Source organism: Phalangium opilio, unplaced genomic scaffold, assembly GCF_054372755.1.
Source record: "Phalangium opilio isolate 3A_F unplaced genomic scaffold, DU_Popi_V2 ptg000329l_1, whole genome shotgun sequence".
NCBI lineage: Eukaryota > Metazoa > Arthropoda > Arachnida > Opiliones > Phalangiidae > Phalangium > Phalangium opilio.
The window spans coordinates 6,881,752-6,907,010 of NW_028324226.1; the positions used below are offsets into that span (position 1 = coordinate 6,881,752).

At 33.1% G+C, this 25,259-nt stretch overlaps 1 protein-coding gene across 6 annotated transcripts in view; it reads left to right on the plus strand.

The window, feature by feature from the left end:
* Window positions 1-25,259, plus strand: part of exp (expansion) — a 199,199-nt gene that overhangs the window by 150,779 nt on the left and 23,161 nt on the right. For all 6 annotated transcript variants that reach the window (XM_089859304.1, XM_089859306.1, XM_089859302.1 and 3 more), the window contains 2 exons: window positions 20,125-20,282; window positions 23,039-23,111. In XM_089859304.1, the coding sequence (XP_089715430.1) occupies window positions 20,125-20,282; window positions 23,039-23,111 (231 nt within the window). The remainder of the gene's footprint in view (window positions 1-20,124; window positions 20,283-23,038; window positions 23,112-25,259) is intronic.

Genomic DNA, 25,259 nt, shown 5'->3' on the forward strand with positions numbered 1-25,259 from the left:
ATCTTGCATGACCTAAGCATGTATGGGTCGATGAAACAAATATTGAAATCCAAAGAACAACTTTCTATTGAGTGGCAAAAGAGAGATAAGTTTTTTAAGCCAGTCACGACCTACGAATCAAAAGAAAATCTAGATTTATATTTTTTAAAAGATTAAATGGCCTAATAATCATCATGAACTCTATTTTTATAACCGATATTTATATTGAAGAGTTATATTTCTACGATTGTGTTTGTATGAGGAGATGCTTCTTGAATTCACAACACTTTGTTGTCAAATTGTAATACAAAGCAGTAACTAACGGTTCAGGGTGAATGATCTGTTATTGGAGACCACAAATTACCTCCTTTGAAATACATTGTCTTTCATTACCAGAAGATATTTTTGTATTATGGCAGATATAAATTTGACGGCAAACCACTATCATTAAAAGTGCTTTATTTCTAAATGGGGGATAAAAACGGTGCTTGTAATCTGAAAATAAATATTAAAATTTTGGGATTTCCTTTTCGAAGGATTGGCGTCATATTGCGTTCAAATCGTGTATAGTAGTTATTTGGAAAAGTTTTTACCGCATAATTAGCTATAACATTGAATTAAATGAACGGAAAAGTTTGAGTATATTTTTTTAATAGTTTCAAGACCATGTTTCGGATTAAATCTAGTTTCAACAAAGTTACATAATTCAGTAGTTCGCCTTAATATTTTTTAACCCCCTTAATACTAAATAATTCACTCAGGTCAATTTATCATACTGTTAAATATAGAGTTGCCGCAGCACACACAATTACACTTAGACATTAGGGAAAATAGTTGTAAAAGGTCAGGGAAAATCTGGAAACTCACGGAATTTGAATCTGAAAATTTCGTGGCAACCCATAAGTAATGTCGTAATTTGATCATTTCTTCCGGTTGGGGCAATTGAATTTGGGAGTTTGAAAAGCCTTTAGTTCAAATTAAAAATGTATACATAGTTTTCAGACTAGGATGATTGATACTTTTTAAAACAGGAGGCCATGCTACTTGCCGGGCATAAGTGCAGTACCAAGTAGCCTGGCCTCCTGGTGTAAATTGTATCAATCATCCTAGTCTGAAAAATATGTATAAAAATATTGTGGAACAAACACACCCTTGTGTTTTTAGTGCAAATTTTCGAAATTTTAGTTCCAATTTGCGGTTAGCACATTCTTTCTCTCGATTTGGCATAGTTTTAGCGACGGAATAATTTTAGAGACAATCTTTACATCTATATGACAAGTTCCTAAAAAAGTACGTTGAGTTACATTGTGTTATGAGATAGGGGCAACACCCGTTCAATTTCTATAAATCAATCATTTTTCTCTCCCAAACCGCAAAGAAAACTAGGGATATTTTTCTTTTATTTCCAGTTTTTCCCCCTCTTTTTAAAGTGAAAGAAAAATAACCAATTAATATTACGTTTAATGAAATAACTGGGTCACAGAGTTTAAAGAAAAAAATAAAATAAAGGTATTTCGTAGTACCTCTAGATTTTATTTCGTTATCTGATTGCCTAATATTTATGTGCAGGTATTAATTATAATGATTGTTGAGTGAAAAATCAACCCCTTCAATGTATTTTTAAAATTTCTTGGGTATGGCGTTTCCAATGTCAATATACATACAGGGTGTTTGAAAAAAGGGTGGTGGGACCGAAGTACGGTGAGTTATATGGGCGATTTTGAGTCTAAAATGTTCTATGATATTTTGTTTAATCAATAAAAAAGGGTTTTAAGTAAGAAACTGAAAAACAATTCTTAATAATTTAATTAAGGGTAAGGTAAAACACTCAGATCAATATAGTGGCTTTTATGGCAAAATGTCATGGAACATTTTCGACTCAAATTAATTTACACAGTACTGAGGTGTTACCACCATTTGTGGAACACCCTCTATGGTAATTGCATTTACTCATTCTACAAGCTTTATTTTTGTAAAATATTCGATAAAAGGTGCCGATTAATATTGGTATATTAACCAAGTAATGCATTATATTGCTAAATTATTGCCACCACATGCCTATTACATCTCACACTACATTTTAGTTGGTTTGTTTAATTATTATCTAACTGGGTAAAGGCAGTCAAAATTAGATTTTTACAACTTTTTCTTGGTTTTTGGGTGATCGTGAAGGGCGTTTTTTTTCTTCGCCTTAATGGTTGTTAAGTTGTTAAGAAACTCTTTTTGGTTACATATACATTTAATTTTTAACCTTTTTAATACATATTCGATGTTTTACACGTAAGAAATTATCTCTCGTGGTTTCGTGGTAAATTCGAAACAATGGAAACTTGAGCGTGTTCAAGGCCTTGAACTGATTTGTGCAAATATATTAATTTTAAAGATACGCAATTGTATTTTAGATTAGTTAGGGTTAACGTTAACTTTAGTTAGGCGTGGTTTTTGGCAAGAAATTATGTAACGGTGTAATTTAGGATTTTAACAAATTTTCGTTTTGGAACATTTGGTCAAATCGAGAGGAAAAATTAGGAGAAGAAAATTAGCACCTAATTTAATAATTTCTAGTAAAATGTTTCGTATAACCAGATGTATATAATACTTCTCTTCGAGAGAAGTGTACCACAAAGCTGGGTAAGTGTAACATGATTCTTCCCAACATCATTTTACATTTGAAGCAAGGTTACTAAACCGAATCACATGCGCGCTAAATAGTTCCCGAATCATTACTCTATTAGACCTAACTATTTGCCAAGGCGCATGCGCTTGTGAATTTTTGTCTCATGACAAGACAATCAAGGTTTGTGCGTTGATTGCTGAGGATTTAGCACCAAACAGTTATAGAATTCACCCTAGCACGGTTCGATGCCCATATAAAGGTTGATTAGCAGGAGAGCAAACCAAAAGGGTGAGCCTTGGAAGAATCATGTTACATAACTAAAGTATTAAGAGAATACAGAGTGTCATCCTTCTTCTATTATCCCCTTCTGATAGAACGTAAACAATTTGAAATTTTCACGTCACGTTTTTAATAAATTTTATTAAACAAAATATGAAAGAGAGACCAGGGTAGTCTTAGGAATGATCTGAAATTAAATCTGACCCAATAACTAACTGACTAAGATAAACACAGCTAATCTTCTCTTCAAAAGTCAAAATTTTTGACAAAATGGGTTTGCGTACGATGTTACGATAAAAAAGATGACTCGAAAGATGAGCTACTACACGCGTACTCCGTCATTAAAAATTCTTTGCAAACAAAACATACACGAAAATTCTTGCGCGATCGAAACAGGTTTTATGTTAAAAATCTGGCAACGTTCGTGTATTTGAAAGGTCCATAAACACTTCATTCGTAGTATTATTTTTATAGCTCGAGACGGATGTAGGCCTGTCGATAGCTTTCTTTTGTGTATGGCGTATAAACCCTAAAGCACCGTTATGTAACAAAAAGGCACACAAATTACATAGCGGCATCATCGTGCACCAACGGTATTCATTGGCAAGAATGTTTTCATTTCTGTCAAGAGTTGTTGGTTGTCTTTAGAGTGTTGACGTAGAATTTGAAATTTTTAAACTAAAACGACATTAACAACACTTGTTATGAAGTTTAACATCTTATTAATGAGTATCAACTTTCACTGCGTCTTTAAGAGCATCTGAACATGGGTGTATAATGAAACGTTAATGTTTGTTTACCTTTGTTTTTCAATTGCCAAATGCTTTCCAATTTATTTAAATAAAAATTGACCACTTTTAGACAACAAATCCATTTAAAACTACGTCTTAGAAAAATTTAGCGACGCTATTAAGGAATGAGCTTAAATTAACAATTTACTGATAAAATACTTTGGTTGTTTACTATCGTTATTGGATAATTGAAGACATAAATTTTAATTTCATAGGATTTTAACAATGGATTAAGACTACATACTAAAATATTCATGGAATAATTTATAAAACTCATGGTGACAAGTGGTGCCTTGGAGAGTTAAGTCTCAAAACATTGAAAACAAAATTTTAGGAAAGGAAATTTCGTAAAGAAATTTTGGATAAAAAAAACAAATTCATTTCTTTTTTGACGCTAAGATTCTTTATAAGACGATGAAAAATGTTGGATCTCTCGTCTTTCCGGCATCATGGCCATTTGTAGTAGACAGCCTGTTTGATTAATCGTTTGTATTGAAGATATTCATTTAAATGATGCAAAATGTACTTGTCCCGATAGTCAATCTCCGAAGATGTAATACTATCGAATACGGGTCAATCGGTAAAACACGCGGAACGGACTACGTAGCTGACGGATGACGGTTGTGTGGGTGTTACCCCCTTGAACTCTGACCTTTTTTTACTTTATGCGTTAAGCCTATCTCGGATATCCAGTAGACTTTAAAATTAGAAAATGTTTCAGGAAACACTGGTTACTCCCAGCTGCCTTAAAGAAAATGGAAAGTGGGTGCCCCTATGCGTAGGATGATACCTTTCTCAACTTAAGAGTGTACTGGTTTTGGTTAGGTAATAATGCTTAATAGATCACGTTTGAGCTATATGGGTGCAAGGTTTAATCTTTGGTGAAGTGATATCCTGTAAAATATTGAGGTGGTGATCTTCTCTGACTACATCTTTGGTTGACGTCATTTTGGGGTTTAATGTAGGGTTAGAAGTGAATTTGGATTACAAATATGTTTTTTGAGGTTACGAATTTGATACCAGATACGTTAGGATTAGGTTGTCTCAGTAAAAAAAATTGTTTGACATCATTTTCGTTTGAAGTTGGTATGAAGTATCTTTATATAATATTTGCCTTAGGAAACTGCAGTTCTGAACACAAAAACCATCGCGTACTCAAAATGATATTTCAAGATTTTGCAAAAGGAATGATAATTTAAAATTTAATCTACTCGCTAGATATCATCCAAAATTTTTTTTTAACAATCAATCAGATTATATTTATAAACTTGAATATATAACCATTACTTTTAATTTTTCATAATAAATTTTAATACTAAACAATTTCTGTTGGTAATATGTCAAGTTCAGCTTCTCTAGCAACAGTTAAGCCTATGACGTTAGTTAACTTTAATAACCATGAATGTTTGTGGCAAAGAGTAGCGTGGGTATTTTGCTAGTTAGTCAGTACAATTTATCATAGTATAAAATGATTTAAAACACTATGGTTAATAAATTTGAGATAGGCAGTTTGTTAAAGTCAATTCAAGCGTACCTTTCCCTTAATCACAGGTTTTAAATTACTCAGAATGCGATGTTGTTATTCAAATATTTTGCAGATAAGTAACAATTTGATTCTTAGTTTTAAGTATACAGTAGTAAGATAACGCTCTACCGAATTCTCCTTGGCTAAAATTTCGGGGAATTTTTCACTTAAAAGATAACTTGTCTCTTTACAAACAAGATTTGCCGAAATGAATAAGAAAAAGTTCGGAACAAATCTAACGCCTCCTCTAGTGCTAAGTAGGGTCAGGGATAGATAGACTTTTTTAAGACGGAATGGGTAACAGGGTTATTCGGGTGCGCGTCCTAGTCCACGACCCCCTTACCCGTGACGGGGGGGGTATGAAAGAAGAGGCGGGTCTTATTTTCATTATGGCGTTGTATGTATATCCGGGTCAAATAAACGTCGTCTGCCAAGTTGGAATGGATTGGGCTCCGATTGTAATTTTTGAAAGAACATTGTTTAAAAATGGAAGTAACACAAGACATAGGGCTTGAAATCAAAACACATTTTGAAATACGATTTATTTCTCTTTGATGAAGTTGTAGTGATGCTTTAAAAGCCTTCATAGATATTACAACACGAACAGGTTTTAACAAAACACTAAGCTCACAAAACTCCTGGCCATTCACTAAGCCTTGGTTAACTTCATCAAATTCGCTTACAAAATTATGAGGATAGTAGACATGATTGGCTTTAGAAAGAATTAGCGAACACTTTTCACCCTTTACAGATGTACTCCAAATCCAAAACACCGGCAATAAATTCCCTACCTCTTAATTGCTATTAAAAACAATTCCCGAATAATTTCCGTGCCCTTGCTTTTAGACAGCTTCATTTTGAACCCCTGTAAAGATGCTTTTCTGTACAACCATAGCCCACTCGATCACGCGCATCACGACGTAAGCTGCTCGCGCTATATAGCGCGAGCAGCGCAGCGTCCGGGAGCGCGGATCGAGTGGGCTCTGGTACAACGCAAGAGGGGTCGTAGTCATAGCGACAGATGTAAACAGGAATTACGTATTATTGGCCCTCCTTGTCAGCAACGTCACCAATACGTAGTTTTAGTGAGCCAATAAGAAAATTTAATTTTTTGGTTACGTGTTGAAGGAAGGGGCTATGTACTCGTCTATGAGTCGGACTGAAGTAAATATTAACCGTTGGGAATTCCGTCTTAAAAAAGTCTATCTATCCCTGGTAGGGTATAAGCATGCGCATCTGATGAAGGGGTACTTGTAGTTTGTGTTTTAGTTAGAACTCTTTTAAAAAGACCTATAATCATCGCTGTGGTTTCTTATATAACCACACATGTATCTAACAAAAGGTGAAGAAAAATAAATTAAGCGGTGCTTGTGTTTGAACGCCCTTAAGTGACCGTGAGCTCACTTTAATTACAGAGAGAACTTTGTTAGTTAACCCTGGCCCGCATTTATGGTTGTATACTTTGTAAAATATACGGTAAAACCAGCCTCCCATCCGTTAGTTAAAATTTTTTTAAATTTATCTAAGAATTTTTTAACCCTTTTGGAATTAGTGCAGTAGCACGACGTTTTTTTATTTTCTGAAAATTTCATTGGTGGATTAACATCTACACTAGATCCTTCGAAATTTTCTAGTTTATTATTGCCAGTAATTACGATTGGTTCAATACTCGTAGAGTAATTAACGAAAAGACTTAAAATTCATCTCTGAAAAATCATTGGTATGTACAGGGTGTTTCTGATAGGTTTTGCATAAATTAAGGGTAATGTTCTTTGGGCGATTTTGAGTCGAAAATGTAATCCATGACATTTTGCTTTAAGGGCCACTGTTTTTCAGTTATGCTTTTAGTGTTTTAGACATGACCTCTTAATTAAAATTGTTTCTTAATTATATTTTAAGGGGTCATCCGTAAAATACTTCAATCATTACTTAAACAGTGGCCCGGACGGCGATTACATTTCGACTCAAATTGATTTCCCAAAGAACATCCCCCTTAATTTATGGCAGACTTATCAGAAACACCCTGTATAATTTCCTAAACGTTTTTATACTTTTAACTTATCCCAGTAGTGAAGACCCCTTTGAGTAATTACTGTTTTAAGTGTGTTAGAATGATTAATATCGTCTCTGGATGTCACGTAAAATTGCTAAGATATTTTATAAAAGTGTAGAATTTTAAATTTAAGAATTCGCGTGGGCTATTTAATTATTTTAAAAGGGGAGACTTTTGGAAGGAGTGGATGCATATTCGAGGTGCAATTAATATTTTGAAAGTTATTGCATCGATAGGAATGTATCGACTTACATCTCACGATTTATTAGGTTTCATTAATTTTTCCACGGTTTTTACCGCACCAGGTGTGATTTTTAATTGAAACTGATTGCCCATTTTATTACTAGATGTATTAATTTAATTTTAGTAAATTAGTTGTGCATTATTTATTTTACTTGAAATTTCGAATTATTTTACTATATTTTGTGCATTATTTATTTTCAATAATGACAAGGCTTAAATACTAGAAATTTCAAATTAACGCTAAGCTATAAGTACTGTAATCAGTTCAGTTTTGGGGCTAAATTTAGAAACAAAAATATAATCGTGTAAAACACTCATTTATAATGAAAGGTACAAACAAAAACAGAGATAATACGTAACTAAACCTAAATAATAAAGGAAAGTAATCGAAAATACCATCTTAAAATTAAGTAGCTGAAACATTTCTCCCATTCATAAATCTTTAAATGATTAAATGAAACCTAATTTCTAACAAACAAAACCACCACTATTTTAAATTACACTTCAATCATTTATTATTTCAAAACCATATGATTCTTAATACCAGGATCCCGATGCAGAAATCATCCTCTTATTCATTTTACAGATAGAAATCTCTAAATCTTATTTTCCCTAAACAACAAGAAGAAACAAAAACTTAAAGAAAGCGTCGATGATCTCAAACCAGAATTATTTTTCATAATTCTTCCTTATTCTCGTTCGCTATTGAATTGTACGCATCCCCAGAACGATTGGTTTAATTAGATTGGCACGCGGCACGTTTATTTCCTAAGTACAGAGGGGATGGATACTTCACTTAAAAATACAATTTTTTCAGTTTAATATCGATATAAATATTTCAACTATCCGTCCCCAAAATAATCCCCAACCTGAAGTTACCATGCACGATTTTATTTACGCGGTATTGTACAAGTTCTTTTTTCCAAGATATTTCAAAATTAGCCCCAGGGTTTTGAAGATGTTGTAAAGAATAGATAATATTTTTAAAGGAAATTTAAAACTATAGCAGGGTCAAGCATCTCTCTCTCCCTACTAACCTCACCTGGTTTTGTACATTACGACCTTGTAAGGGGTCAAAAGGTCACGGGTTAAAATCGAAAGTGTACGTGGGAACGGGGTCGTTTTAACCTTGGGCGAAAAAAGAAAACGAAAGTTTTATGTATGATTTAGGACTTGAACTATTTAATTATTTTGTTAGAGAAATTCTGAACCAGTTTCTAAGCGCAAACTACAATTAAGATGTTTTGTTTTAAATACGTTATGTTTACACCCGCATATTGTGTTTAAATAATTATTAAACCAAACTATATATTCAACAGTTTAATTTCACCATATTAAATTGGGAATTTGACCTGAATTTATTTTTTTAATACAACATACATGCATTGTATGTTCACTTTCACTAAATATTTGACTTCATTTTGCGTCTTAGAAACCGGAATGTTAATATCATTACAAATATATTAATTCATTTTTACTATACGTAGAGAACTAGAGGTAAAAGTAATTAACATTAACATACATTAAGTAGTTTTGTTTGTAAATTCGTGAAATATACCGTAATTTCTATATACACACACTAAGCTTTTAATTTGAGAATTACAACGTAATTAAAAACAAATCTCGTTAAAACAATGGTAATTCTAAACGTTTTTCCTTCTAATTAAAATTAAAGGGGTAATTATACCTACTCACGACCCTAAAACATTTTCTTGTTATCGTCTCTAATAACGAAATTACACCGTGAGTAATTAACTTAGATCTAAGTATTGTTTTCGTGTTATTTAATCTCTTAAATTAGCTGCTTACTAGTATGTCTAAACAAGAATTTTTACTTAAATTTTAATTCTCATAGAATGAGGTCTCGGTTCATTAATTTTAACTTTCAACGGGGGTGCAAAGGTCAAGTGGGTCACGAGTTCTTGAGGTCCACCGTTTTAATATTTGTATTTTGAAGTGGTTTATAGTAAAGGGATGGTTAGCTTCATCTCGAACCTTTCATCATGCTGTATTTGATCCTCCAGTAGATGTTAAAAGTTGAAATCCTTTGATAATTCTATTATCGTTGATTAAATTACGAAATACGAGGTACATCATTACCAGGACAGTCTATAAAATGGCACTGTTACCAGTTATGTAATTGTAATTAAAACTATTAAGTTAGATTTAAATAATATTACGTAGTGCTTATGAATTAAGAAAATGATAACAATATTCATAATTGAATTGCTTAAATTCGTTCTTAACGCGTTTTAATTAAACCTATATTACAGCTTAATGTTAATTAAATTCAAGGACTTTTTTAGTTAAATAATTTGAAGTAAAATAGTAACTGTACCATAAAAGAAAATGCACTAATTACTATAAAAATGGCCCTTCTTTTAAGGTGAACTTTAATGAGGTGACACTTTCTCTTTGTGAATTAGTTTTTAGGGAAACTTGTACGAAAACTTTATTAGAATCTGATCTTTGTAAGAGAGGCCAAGGAGATCAACACTGAGCATCCTCGTAGTCGTCGTTGTAGTTTTGCTGGTTTAAGAGTCTAAAGTTTTAGTCCCTACTCTACTACCATGATGCCATAAAGTTGTCTCGTCAGCTATTTTTTTTACTCTTAAAAACCTTTACCAATCACAATCTAAACGGAATGAATAGGAAGTCAAGGACAGATCTACCTTTCTCTAGTTACCTATCCTTTCCTGCAAATTTAGTGTCTCAGTGTCTCTTGAATACCTCGCTCTGATTTTTACACCGTACCTGTTGTACGTACCATTTTTCATCATTAGAAAAACCTACAAAAAAAAGTTGGGTTACGTGAATATAGGACGGTCTGTCTTGCTTTTGAAAATTCTGAGCACAGATTTATTTTTTTGCAAATGTCAAATAGTTACCGGAATTTGTATGAACAAGCCTAATTTAATTTTGACACTAATGTGCTCTTATTTTGGTATACATGGTATGTGGAAATATTGTAGCAATAACTTGTTGAAAAATAGCACGTCGAAGTTAACGCAGTTAGTTGTACAAGCAAAATACATGGACTTATATTTATTGTGCAACTGTCAATTCGATTCGTACTACCAGAAGGGGATATTTGAAGAAGGGTGACACTCTGTATCCTCTTCATGCTTTAGTTATATAACATGATTCTTCCCAGCTTTACTCTTTTTGTTTGCTCTCCTGCTTATCAAACCAAGTTCAAATGGGCATCGAACTGTGGTGCTGAATTGCATTCTGTAACTGTTTGGTACTAAACCCCCAGTAATCGACCAACAAACCTCGTCTTGATGTGGGACAAAAATTCCACAAGCGTGCCTTGACAAATATTTCAGCGCTAATAGAGTAATGAGGGAACTATTTATCGCGTATGTGATTCGGTTTAGTAACCTTGCTCCAAAAATGCTCTGATGTATGGAATAATCATGTTAAAACTAACCCGCTTTGTGGTACACTTCTCTCGAGGAGAAGTATTTTATACTTGTTGTAGTAGGAATTTTGTTATCTCAGGTATCCAAGATTCTTTCTTCTCTAAATTATTATAGACATCATAGGGTTATAAATGAATATTGACAAGAATAATATCGTTACTGTTTGAAATTGTGCTCCTCCAGAATTCCATAACAAATTAATCTATTACTGAATATTTCTTTGCAAAAGTACATCAAAATGATGCGTATTAACACACACCATATGCGAAAAAATGTAGACCCAAATCTGGAAATAATTAAGGGTCATTAAAATACGAAAAGTGTGCAAATTCGTCGTCGGGTCTTACAAAAACTGGTTCTGAATGAAAAATTGTAGGTAATTGAAATAACGACAAAATGTATTATGTATATTATTCTATCTCATTTAGAGTGTTCCGTGGCTTTAATTATAGGTTCCGGTTCAATAGACTTAATTACCTTGCGCGGAATGTTAAAAACTAAGAAAATTAAAATTAAGGTTTCATTAAATATGTCGTGCAACTTAAAACACACTCAAAGTTTAAAAGTTACGATCTAAAATATTTTTCCATTGTACAAAACCAACCATTCTTAAAATAACCCCTTGATAATTATATAGACATTTGAAATTTTGAATGACCTCCATTTAAATTTCACTAGATTGATTTTGCGGTATGAATTAAAGAATATCTGGTTTTAAAACCTTAACTGTTGGACCACAACCCACTTGTAAGTTGTCACCACTAACCCTGTTATTATCTAAGCCTAGCTGCAATCATTCTAAAACAAAGAATCTAGTTTAGGCTTCGCGTTCACTGTCAACTTTTCTCGTAACCCTTTTGCAATACGTCCAGGGTGTGTCCATTTATTCTTACTAAATTTCGCTGAAACTAACCCTTGGCGTTCGCTTTCTCTCGGAAAAAAAGAAACAGTTTTTAAGACATGGTCCGTTGCTTAGCATACTTAACTGGTAACCGAATCCCCTATATCGCTGCTATAGAGGTCTAAATCCAAAATGTAGTAACTATTATGGTTTTGCTTATTGTCCTACAATTATGTATAAATATTGGTAGTTACGTTAAATTAGCTCTAATTTATATTAAGAAAGGGGTAGGTTGCCGTACCTTTCGTTCATTAGTTCACCGTCGCACTTTGGTTCTGAAATATTTCTTAAATATGATAGGGGTGGTAAGCATTTTAATTCACCGTGAAAATCAAAAATTAACAATTTATAATATCAGATATACATCACCTGATGGAAAATACCTGAAGCAGTAGCTGACCAGTTATAGGCCAATCTCTGGTTCATTTCTAATGAGTAGAAATTGACCTGATAATTCTATTATAAAGATTTGGTGCGACCATAAGTTTGTAAGATATGTTCCATAAGTTTTCCATTGGTTACTGAGAGCTTTTCATGAAGTGACGTAGGTCATAGATTCTCGTAAAGCGACGGCTGGTGAGGCGCTGTCAAAGGCTTAGTACAGACTAAATATAAAGATGGACTACAAAACCGAGTATAGTCAATTCTCGAGTCGTTCTCGAACTAGCTCTCAACCACTACGAAGTGTAGGAAGTGGCATAGTTATGGAACATAACTTATAAACATCTGGTACGACATTAGTCAAAAATGTATTTATCAAGTGAGATTAGTTTAAAAATCCGATTAAATAGATGGAAATTTGCACATAATTTGATCTATACTTCGACTACTCAGCTTCTGATAACATCTTTAGATCACCGTTGCATCATTACGGTCTCAATTTTTCCAGAATTTCGTTTTCGGTGCATTATAATGACTTTAATATTCTTAGCTAAAGTTCCCTTGGGGCTAAAATAACTCAATATGGCCCGGAGGTAATAGAAGGGTTTAATAGTGGGTACAACCCTTTTTTCCATATTTTTAAGCTTTATTTTTGGGCATATTTTTGCTTTTTGTTTTAGCTTACGGGGAGGTAAACCCGGCGCAGGTGTGTTGGGTGGTGGTCTAATACCAGCTTAATCACCTTCATTTTGTTATCATTATCGCGCCAGTTTTTTAAACCAAGCCCCAATACCGCCCGGGATAAAGCGTTTTTGTAGCCAATTATTTTCTTGGGTTGTTCATCTTTAGTTTAATGATATAATCTAGGAATATAAATTATTGTCAAAGAATTATAATAATAAGAAATATGGGTTCAAAGGGTTCAATGTATATTTAAATTTGGGTTGAATTTATTTATTTATTTTTAAAGTGTGGTAAACTTTATGGTTTAATTTACGGTTTGAGGAGGTTTTTGGTAAGTTTTGCATTTTTAACAAAGTCAGTCGTAAAATGCTATGATATTAATGTTGCCTCTGAATGAAAAAATGTCTGTAGGTTTAATGGTTTGAGAAGAAAACCAAGATTGGAAGTTATGTAATTGTAGAGTATTGATGTATGTAGAGCATCTGTGGTATTTTAAAAACAAATTTCACTCTCTGGGAAATGATTTATTGGAAATAAAAATCAATGATCTGGAACGGTAAACGTTATTTAAAGAAAATGGGAAACATTTTGATTTATTTTTTTAAACTTTCAGTTTTTGTTTGTACCATCGTGTATTTATATTCTTGTTGGGGTTTTTGGATGTATTAAGTCTAGCTATCAATTTATGTTTTCTGTTATGTAAAATTTAATATTTTCAAGTTAGCTTTAAAATCTTAAAAAGAGGAAAACTGTTCATTCGGTTTGTTTCCTTGCGAATTCTAATATAAAATGGAGATTATTTTTCATGGTGCTTTAAAAAATAGTTTATTGATCATAGAATAGTGAAGACAGTTAGGTTTATTTTTTTACTGAAAAGGCACTTTTAGGCGATACAACTTTTGACTCCACTATATGGGTCAAAAAATATTTGCTTTAAATTAAGTGAATTTGTGAGAAACGTTGTGACGTATAAACTGACGTAGTTTTGATCGAATTGCGCGGAAAAAATTCAACATAGACAAATATTAAGTTATAAAAATTGAAAACTCCGAAAACATTTCTAGAAATTCGCTGACCAGTTATCGTGTTGCAACCCTTTTGTGGTAAAAACTCACTAAACCAGACAGAAAAACAAAAGATTCTTGCCTATTTTAGCATCTCAAATACCATAACCCGGGTCAACCTTACGAGTTCAATATATTTATCGACTTTCGATAATAAGCGTACGTGATAGTCTGCCAGCGTATGAAATATTCGGTGAGCCACGCTCTACCCTGAATTACTGTTAATTTCGAGTCACGAGCGTAGACCACGAGAATTGCAGCCGTAATTTGTTACCTTTATGCTTAGGCTAACCTATAACCAAACCAAACCTCGTGTTGTTCAACTTTCCAATTTCGAAAAGCGATTTGGAGAAAAAGAATTCCATCCATATATGATGGGTGCCCATTTAAAGGCACTATTCATTTTAGTCGCTCAACTTTAAGAGAAAGAGCAACAACCTAAAAAGAAATGTGAAGAAATTACCACGCAAACGTAGAAACCTATATTCGCCAGTCAGTGTCTGTTCACGATTTCTCATACAACAAGTTCCTTTGCATAAATACCGGAAGCAATTTCATTTTCCTTTTGAAACAAATTTAATAACACCTTACAGTTGAGTTTTAGAAAGTGTTTAGATTCAATGAAAGTAAGCTAGGGATCATGGGGATGATGTCTCTCAATTTTCTCAAAACTCGGTGAACCGTACGTAATTTGAGAGATACTGGCTATTGCTATTGGAGTTTCTATTCATATTTCAAATTAGATCTCTAGAAAAAATAAATAAATTTAAATATTGAGATTGGGTTTTAATGCAGGTGGCTTAACTGATGTTTTGGGCTGGTTATAACGGATGTGGTTTTTAGGTATAAAAAGTTGTCTATGAGAATGTAGAGTGTGGGAAATGTGAAATTATGTTTGGTCAAGTTTTTCATTACAATATTTATGCTATGCAGCACTTGATAAACAATACTTTTTGTTTTTGTAAGATTTAACATTTCGGTTTTCCCTCTTTTGTCAACTCTGTCTGCAGACAAAACTAACATTTTTTTATTGACTTCGCTTCACTTGCCTTCTCTGTAACACTGAAACGTTTTCAATTGGATAATTTTTCACTGTCTGTTTGTTAGATTCCGGGTTTTTGTTGGTTGTTCATTTGTAAGGGACTTTCATCGGATGATAGTCTATTTGGCGTTAATGTTTCTGAAAAATAATTATTTTTTCCATTTGTTGCTCATTAACTTTGAAATAAGAACACTTCATTTGGAGTTATCCATGGATTTTTGACTGGTTTCACCTGATTCAGATTGATAACCAATGAATCATCTCTTCATTTTAAAATTCGTTGGATTTCTAATTCAATGTTAAAATCCTTCCGAAATTCCCAATGGATGATATTATGTCCCTACAAATACCAAGAGGACAATCACTCTGTGTAATAGGTGTAATTTTTTAACTATCATCGACAATGCTATAGCATAACACCTAACCCCGAATATATGTAGCTGAAATCCGAGACTGAGTAGACTGTGTAAACACATTCCTCAGCTAATATTTTGTATTTTCATCACTGACCCCTGATCGCGAAAGAAATAATTTTTCTTTCACCAGTTTCCTTTGAATATCCTGAATTGTCTACAATAATAACTCAGTATGAAACCAATTCTCACATTACTCGCACGAAATGAATTTTATTACGTTCACGGATTTAGTTTCGAGAATTTTCCTAGATGGGACTTTCAATCATAATTCGTCTTCATCATTTCGTTACGCTATTATCATTGCTTAACGCGTTTAAGTTTAACCCTTTTCAATTCCTAAATTTTACATTATTGTAGGACACGCCCGTTAATACCGTGAATTATGCAGTATATACTCGAGTCAATTACTTTCATTGGTCATTAGCCTTTCAGGCAACACGTGACGTGAGATAAAGGATATTGAGCCAATATGCTTAATACAAGAACCAATTTGTATATATTTTAAAACCACTTTCTGTTGAACTTTGTGCGAAGGTGGCAATTCAAATTATTTCTCATTCTCAACGGACGTTCGTCCCACCATTTACAAATTACAACTAGAGGTTATAGAACCATCCAACAAACTTTCGATTTCCTTCCGTACATTTTAATGTTAATACAAAATGTTCGCGTGTTGAAAAGCGATTATAAAATACCGTGGTGTCTCAGACTTTTGCTTTTTTACAAAGCAAATAACCTACGCGAGCTTTTCTTTGCTCTGTAACTCCCTGGGCTTCGAAGTGGTTTTATTTTTTTAGATTAGTTTATACCGAGGGTAATGCATATTTTAGTGATGAAGTAAGGCGATATATAATGAATTGAACATGCCTTTGAGTACAGTAAATTCTTACTATCAAATAAATCCATGCCTGAATAGTGGGGAAAGAATGAATTAAATTTTACATAAAAAAATTAAGAAATTTAAAAAGGCAAATCAATTTCACGCACTGTATACTTTTAAATATTGCTGCTCTGATTAAGTTTGGGCATCTTCTTTCATTCATATCGCTACCCTTTTCGCGCTTTTTTTTTTTTTGGTATTTTTCATAACAGTAGGTTTCACGCTGATTCGACACGGTTCGCTATGGGCTACTGCAATCTTGAATGTACTGAAATTTAACTAAAATTTAAATGGGAAATTTCTTACATTCTAAGGCATATAGAAACAGTATGAACTGTTATATTTTTATATTCTCACTTCAGTCAAATGGATACAAATAAGAAAATATACACTAATGTTTTGAATTTTAAAGTTAATTACACCACATACTTTATTTGTATATAATTATCTCCACTCAGGCTTGGCTTGGCTTTAATTACTACCAATTATGGACCGTGAACTAATTACTGTGAAGTCGCGTTCATATTGAGGGTTTTTTGACAACATTGCGAGGACATAACTAAATTGCTTAACGAAGGTAGCCTTTTTTCTTTAGAGAAAGTGGAGTTTGATGCAAAGGTTAATGGAACGAAATTTTGCAGACGCAGCTTTAATAAATAATTAAAACAGTGGTAGTCGAAATTAACATGCGAAATATGTACAATTAAAGCGTTTAAGCACCAAATTTTGACATTTTAATAAAGAATGACCCTTAAAATCTATTTTGAAACAGAGGCAAAATTCTTTTGACCCTAATTAACAAATAAAATTTATAACTGTAACACCTTAGGCGAAACATTCCGAATTGTCATAAGCTATCCGGAAAATCATAAAAAGAATTGCTAGATCATTACACCCTTCAAACCATGCAAGAAAATGAAAGGTGTTCATCCCATTTGAATATCCCATAGCAATTATAACAATAATAATAAAGATAATCATAAACTAAATATTACGATTTACCTGTCAGAGGCAGTTAAATATAGAACACTAGAAAGATTTCTGAATCAAATGGGAGATGAAACGTGACTCTCTCTATATTGAAAATCAAGATAACATTTTAAATTCGATTAAACTTCATTTTCTATTGTTGTTTATTGTATAAAATTAAGTCGAGCGTATTTTTATTTTTGTTAATCTTGATTTAATTATACGGGTCCTTGCTTCAGTTTGAAGTGAAGAAAGGGAAAATTTAACTTTTCTATCCCCGTTATCTTAACAATAACATCATTTCACCTTCAATGAAAACGCGTACCAAGCTCGTCTTGCTTTTGAAACAATGAGTTTTAAATTAGAATACGGTTTCTAAGGACGTCGCTCTTCAAGTCTAGGGGATGCTCGATGATAAGTTCATTCATTATCTGCCATAATATACGCTATCAGAAGTATACTAAACCGATGTTATTTTACCACTGAATGTCAGATACCATATGAAATATACTTGTAGTTTTGAAGTGCAAAATTAAATATCTGGTATTTTGCGATATCCAATGTGGTGCAAGTAAAGGGCGTGTTCTAAAATGGCATCTAGGATCGAAGTACTGTGGGTATGGGCCATTTTGAGTCAAAAAGTTTCACTGTATACAAGTTATTAGTGTTTTACTGATGACCCATTTTTTAAATTAGTGTTGTATCTCAGTTTATTTTTAATTTAAGTGGTTATTTGTAAAACAATCCACTCAAAATTAAGAAACGGTGGCCCTTGGTGTAAAATGTCATAGAACATTTTAGACTCAAATTCTTCATAGAACATTTTAGACTCAAATTCTTCATAGAACATTTTAGACTCAAATTCTTCCTAGAACTCGCTGTATTTCTGTCCTAATAGTCCACCCTTTTTGAATTGAAGCACGCTGTACAGTATAAAAATTAAAAAAAAATCTAAAATCCACGAAACCAAATAAGCCTAAAATAACAACTAGTTCATACAATCGTTATTAAATGAAGTTTTGTATGCAGTATAACGTTTCAGCTTTACTACATTATTTGTTAACTTCGCGTTAATAAACTCGACTCAAAATAATAATTATAAGAATCTCTCGCCTCATTTAAAGGTCGTCTATTTATAAATAGTGTCTTATAAAAATAAGCCAAGTATTTGAAGCGTGAAATTGCACCCGCGACTAAACTAGCTTTTAAAGAAATTGTAGTTGCGGCTACTGATAACGGTATGCAGAAGAGGCTCAGTTAATTTATTATAGAAATTTTATATAACATGAACTTCAAGAAGAGAGGGAACACTCCCCCACTTAATTTTGTTGATTTCGTCGTTTTATTTTCCTTGAATGTACCTACCTAGTAAATTTATGCTTGGTTGTTGTATTGAAAAGGTGTTATTTTTCAACACGTATTTCATTTCAAGGGGAAAATTTTAAATTTAGAATCTTATTATTATATTATCAAGGTTTGCGCGATGTTATCTTTTAAATCTGCGAGATTTAATTTCTTAATTTGGGTCGTCGTTTAGAGTTCTTCAGATTTGGATGCTTTTGAATTAGGCGTAATTGGAAGCCAGTAAAAATAATTGGTTTAAGATAAAATTGGATTAAAATTACACGGATCAGGGAATTTGATAAGTGAAGTTTCTTCTGATTGTTTTCAACAGAAATTTGTAACAGTTTCAAAGTATTGATTTCGTTCTATTCTTATGGGTTGTTTTATTCAATTAATATTTAATCGTACGAAGTAATTTTAATTGGAAGTTCTGTACTTGGATAAAGTAAAGAAATATAAAACAAAAGGGTGTATAAAATAATGAACATAAAATTGGAATCATGTATTTATCTACATTCTACAATATCAGAAGTAAATGAACCGAAGTTACCGGAGAGGACAAAATTTGTATAATGCGTTTTCCATAACGTGGGGGTAGTAAAAATCAAGGTAGCTGTACCTCTACCTGAATCGTCTCGAAATTTAACGCTGGCACCAAAGACCATAGTTACAGCTTAGTTACAAATCCGCGCAATATCGTTAGTATGAATAAATAGTCGTTGTTTTGAGAAATAGGCGTCTGCTTCTATCTTAGGAGCCTAGGCCCTAGGCTTACGTTCGATAATGGATGCAAACATTAGGGATGATCTTTTGAAATACCTTTCAAATATTAATCGACCATTTGTGACTTCAAGTCGGGAAAGATTTATTGAAATTCTAAAGTCAGACATTGGACAAAAGTATGTTAAAAGTCTTCTTATCCTACTCGAAAAGTTTTTCAAAGAGTGTGAACCTCTCCCCAAAAGAATCTTCCGAGGGAAAAAGTCGCCATTTTTAAAAACTTTAACTAATTCCCGGAAAATCCGGTTACTCGAACATTGGCCGCTTGGTGGCGTTTTCAAAATTGTTGTGACTCGAAAGAGTAGAGGAGCGAGACTATCGTCGGGGTTGAAATATGGGGGTTTGTGAGGAACTTGTGCTTAATGAATAAACAATAGGACTCCGGTAACTTCGGTTCATTTACTTCTGACAATATTGAAGACGATACGAGCAGTCAAGTTTTCTTACTGGGTTAGACCTGAGTGACGTAATGTTGTGTGGGCACTGTGATTGGCTACCATAGATCTTAAGCGTCGTCTGCTTAGGATTCTGTAGGAAAAAGTTAATTGCTCGTATCATCTATATTGTTGTTTATGCATGGATGCAGGTTTCCATTTTGATATATTCACTGTTTTATATGGTCTTTCGAATGAAAGAACTAAACCATGGAATCGAACACTCCTTAACTTTCTTACGTTTAACTTTAAAATCATTATTAAATGAACTAATTGATCTTTTTATTAACGTTACGTATTTTTTCTCTCTATTATAGGATCACATCCAAGAAGTTTTGAACAAATGGGAGCAAATTGACGATGAAATTTGGGCGAAAATTATCTGTATGGAACGTAACAGAAGGGTCGCCAAGGCTTACGCCCGAGCACCAGTTCTAACCATCAATGGCTCAGATGATGGTTTCGATGGCTACAGGTAAACGTAGTTTAATTAATTCAAAATTGTGCTTAATTTTTTAAAAACTAGTTACGTAAAAAATCGTAATTATAAAATCTTTTGCAAATGGAATGACTTGAAAACTATCCGGATATGGGGCGACCTTTAGCACAGCTAGTAGTAGTAGCAGTAGCGGTAGCTTTATTATTTTAGTATGCTAATGAACTATTTCTCCCCGCTTAGAGAATGATGAAATGTATTTAGGCCTAAGATTATCGATTCAATAATGATTTTCCAATAAAATCAATGGGGTTAATCGAAATAACGATTAGTTTTAACTTTTTAAGTAATTAAAAGCAAATCTTCGTAGTTTTGAAGATTTTATTAATTTTTAAATTATGGAAATTTGAAGTTTTACAAAATACACTGATTAATAACCTTAATTGCATATAAATCACTCAACGAAGTTTATGTTGTTATATTGTGCTCTGTTTATATTTGAAGCTTGGCTTTGAATTAATGTTAGACTGTGCTCTGTTTATATTTGAAGCTTGGCTTTGAATTAATGTTAGACTGTGCTCTGTTTATATTTGAAGCTTGGCTTTGAATTAATGTTAGACTGTGCTCTGTTTATATTTGAAGCTTGGCTTTGAATTAATGTTAGACTGTGCTCTGTTTATATTTGAAGCTTGGCTTTGAATTAATGTTAGACTGTGCTCTGTTTATATTTGAAGCTTGGCTTTGAATTAATGTTAGACTGTGCTCTGTTTATATTTGAAGCTTGGCTTTGAATTAATGTTAGACTGTGCTCTGTTTATATTTGAAGCTTGGCTTTGAATTAATGTTAGACTGTGCTCTGTTTATATTTGAAGCTTGGCTTTGAATTAATGTTAGACTGTGCTCTGTTTATATTTGAAGCTTGGCTTTGAATTAATGTTAGACTGTGCTCTGTTTATATTTGAAGCTTGGCTTTGAATTAATGTTAGACTGTGCTCTGTTTATATTTGAAGCTTGGCTTTGAATTAATGTTAGACTGTGCTCTGTTTATATTTGAAGCTTGGCTTTGAATTAATGTTAGACTGTGCTCTGTTTATATTTGAAGCTTGGCTTTGAATTAATGTTAGACTGTGCTCTGTTTATATTTGAAGCTTGGCTTTGAATTAATGTTAGACTGTGCTCTGTTTATATTTGAAGCTTGGCTTTTTAGTATTTGTTAGATTATGCTGTTTCAGTTGCAGCTTAGCTTTTGAGTTTGTTGTTATATTGTGCTTTTATTTACATTTGAAGCTTAGCTTTTGAGTTTGTTGTTATATTGTGCTTTTATTTACATTTGAGGCTTAGCTTTTGAGTTTGTTGTTATATTGTACTTTTATTTACATTTGAAGCGTAGCATTTAAGTTATTGTTAGATTGTGCTTTTATTTTCATGTGAAGTTTAGCTCTTGAGTTTGTTATTAGATTGTGCTCTTATTTACAATTCTTCTCATCTCCTGGTTCGAGTTTAGAACTTCTTATAAACCTTTCTTATAACATTAGCTGACGTAAAACAGTTGCTAAACCATCAATTCGTTTTCAATGCTAATAGCGTACAATTATAAGCTAGAAACTACTATCGGAATAAATTCAATAGGAGATAAACTTCCAGTTTTGTATATTTTAACATTACATTAGAAAATTTCATAGGTTTCAAACCAGTCTTACGTAACTAGGTTGTATTGAAAGGTCGCGTATCATCGTATATTTGTACTTAAGTCGTCTGCCTTCGACGATAATAAGAGGCCATCCGTTATTAGGCCGTCATTTTAAATTTTCAAAAATCTTTCTTGATGGTGAGAATCAAATAGACAAAGTTTAAAGAAAAAAATCCACGACAGAATATATTGTATGACCTTTCGAGGCCGCGAGCAGTCGGTCTTTTGTTTTATTGGTATAGTTCTTAAATTTCTTCGTGGTAGCGTGCATCCTTTCGGGGTCGAATTCGCACATGATTCTAGGAAGCTGGGTGGTCAGGCTTAATAATATCACGTTTTTCGATGAAACGATACAGCGGCTTTTCACGAAGCGAAAAGGGTTTAAACACGATCTTATTTTATCAAAAAATATTTTAAAAAACTTTACTTTTTTCGCATTTTTCTCTTAAAGAAGAATATCTAGCACGAAGCATCTGTTTTTGGAAATTGAATTTTGTTTCTTTCTCCTTAATGTCTGCGGTTTATTCACCTAAACATTATTCCACTAGGATATATACGTTAAGTGGCTTGGTTAATCTCAATTAGGGAATAACAAGAAGCTGAACGGGTTAAGTTAGGCAAGGGATATATTTAATTTTAGAAGTAGGAATGGAGAACGGTTAATATTTATTTCAGTCCGACTCATAGCCCAGTATAGAGCCCCTCCCTTCAACACCTAACGAAAAGTTTAAATTATTTTATTGGCTCACTTAAAGTACGTTTTGATGACGTTGCTGATGGGAACGGCGAAAAATACGTAATTCTTTTTACCTCTGTCGCTATGACCCACCTCTTCCGTCACGGGGAAGGGGGTCCGGGACTTTGACGCACGCCCACATTACTCTGTTCTCCATTCCTACTTCTAAAATTAAATCTATCCTAGGTTAGGCTTTCAATTTAAGGAATAATGCCTCCTTTATGTTGGGTTTCTTCCAATTGTTTTTAACATTAAAACGTTCTTCAAAATGCACGCAATAAACTGGCGTACAAAATAAAATCGTAGTTGGAAATACGCGGTATTTGAATCAAAATTAAAATAATTGAATGTTTGTATAATTTATTTCAGAATTGGTTTATGCGGTTTCGACAATCCAATGAGAGATCCAAAAACCGAGGATGTTAAAAGACACATTGGACATGTGAGTAGACAATATCCCCTTGCAACATTTATATTTACACAATAACATATCCATATCAACCCCATTAGAAATAGTTTAAATTTCGGGAAGTACAAAAATTTTCAATCCTTTAAAAACATTTATATTATAAAATAGCAACAAAAGGTATCAGATCGAAACGGGTTATTTATTAAAAGTTTTATAAAGCTCTTCTTCATGAATTAGGCTATATTGAAGAAAAACGTTTGAAAGAAAGTCGATATCCATAAAATACAAAAACAGGCGTTTATAGTACGTCGGTATACCCAAAATAAGTTCTTTACCTTCGTTATTGCATTATGACCCCATTTTAAACCTTTTTCCTCATACCGCCCTCTAACCTAGGCCCCTACACAATGCCATCCTTGTGTACAACAATAATTGAAAAATTCCGTAAGTCTCTTTAAAAAGTATGTCCTATTTTTACATCCACCCATTCAGTGTTAAGGCACCGCCGGAGTTTAAAGAGTTATTGTTGATTACACCCCATCTTTCAAGGATCAAAACTATAAGACTATCATTAAAGGTTTATTTCTGCCATGATCATTATTAGAAATGCTTATCCAAAATTATTACTAATATAGCTCTCCTAATACCTTTTTTACTTCTTAAAAGGTTAAAAGTTATTGTCGTGCTTTTAGATAAAGGAAGTGATGAGTTAAGATTATGAAAGTTCGGTAGATCGAAGTTATAACAATTTCTTGTAAGCCTGAATTCTTTATTTTTATTTTTGATATGACTAATCAGATTATTTTTATCTGATAAAACCAAATGTCTAATCATAGTTCGATCAGAGCATAAACATGATTGAAACGATTTAATCATGTCATAATCTAACCATCTGGGATGGAAAATTTGCAATATTAACTAATCTCATCATAAGTTGATAAGATATGTTCCTTAAGTGTGTCTCTGGTTACTGAGAGCTCGTCATAGAGTGACGTAGGTGAAGCGTCATAGATTCTCGTAAAGCGACGCCTGGTGAGAAGCTATCAAAGGCTTACTACAGACTAAATAGGAAGATGGACTGCAAAACCACGTGTAGTCAATTCTCGCTTGTCGTTCTCGAACTAGCTCTCAGTAAGTCTCTAGCATTACGAAGTATGCTTAGTGTTATGCTTATGGATCATAAACTTATCTCATTTAATCTGCAATTGATTGTAAATGAGTTTAATGATAACTTCCGTCTAATTTACTAACAGTGTGTATGAGAAAGGTTATTTACTTACCATTTCCGCTGTCGTTGGCTTCTGTATGTTAAATTACAATTTATTTATTTTTTCGTTTGGTTGTTGCATATGAAATACTTTTCTTCTTCCGTGAGTCATGTCGTGTCTGCCCCCTACTCTTTCCTTGACTTGTCTATAATGACACCCGGTATGTAATGACAGAACTACCAAAGCTGTAAAACCCCATGTATTTATATTATCTTAGTGCAAGGTGAATTTTGGATTATGCATGGCCTTTATGATAAATAGTGAGTGCATTACCGTTTTTTAACTGATGACAAGGTTTTTGTGTACTGTTGGTCACGAGTTGCCAGATTATAATTTGAAAACAATTATTTAAAAAAAATATATTTTTCGAGAGCCAGAAGTTAGTTAATTGATGTAAAACATTCCCTCAATAGTCATTCTTAATTTTAGTATCTGACGCTTCCTCCACCTTGCACTAGTTTCCTGGATTTCGGGCAACTCCAAGCTATTTACTCTTAAGGCCTTTTCAGACGATATAATTTTTGACTAAACTAGATGGGTCCTTAAGTTGAGTTAGCAAAATATGGTCAGTGTTCAAATTTTAATTTGGTGGTTCAATGTTCATCTTGTCCAACTTCTGTTCACAACCCCAACTAGTTTACTCAACTCAAGTTGACTCATCTAAATGAGTCAAAGAGTTGTACCGTCTGAAAAGCCTTTAGGTACGCATGTCGATCTTCACCTTTTGTTTAGTCAAAATTTTCATAGTCAAGCCAGTTTGATGCTTGAAATTTGGTCGAGGTTTCTGTAAAATATGGCTTCAATATTGATACAAGCCCTGACATCATATTAATATTTAGCGTTATTTAGGGCCCTAAAGTTCTATTTCGATTCTTAGTCAAGAATTATCTGAATTCCACAATGAATGTTTAAC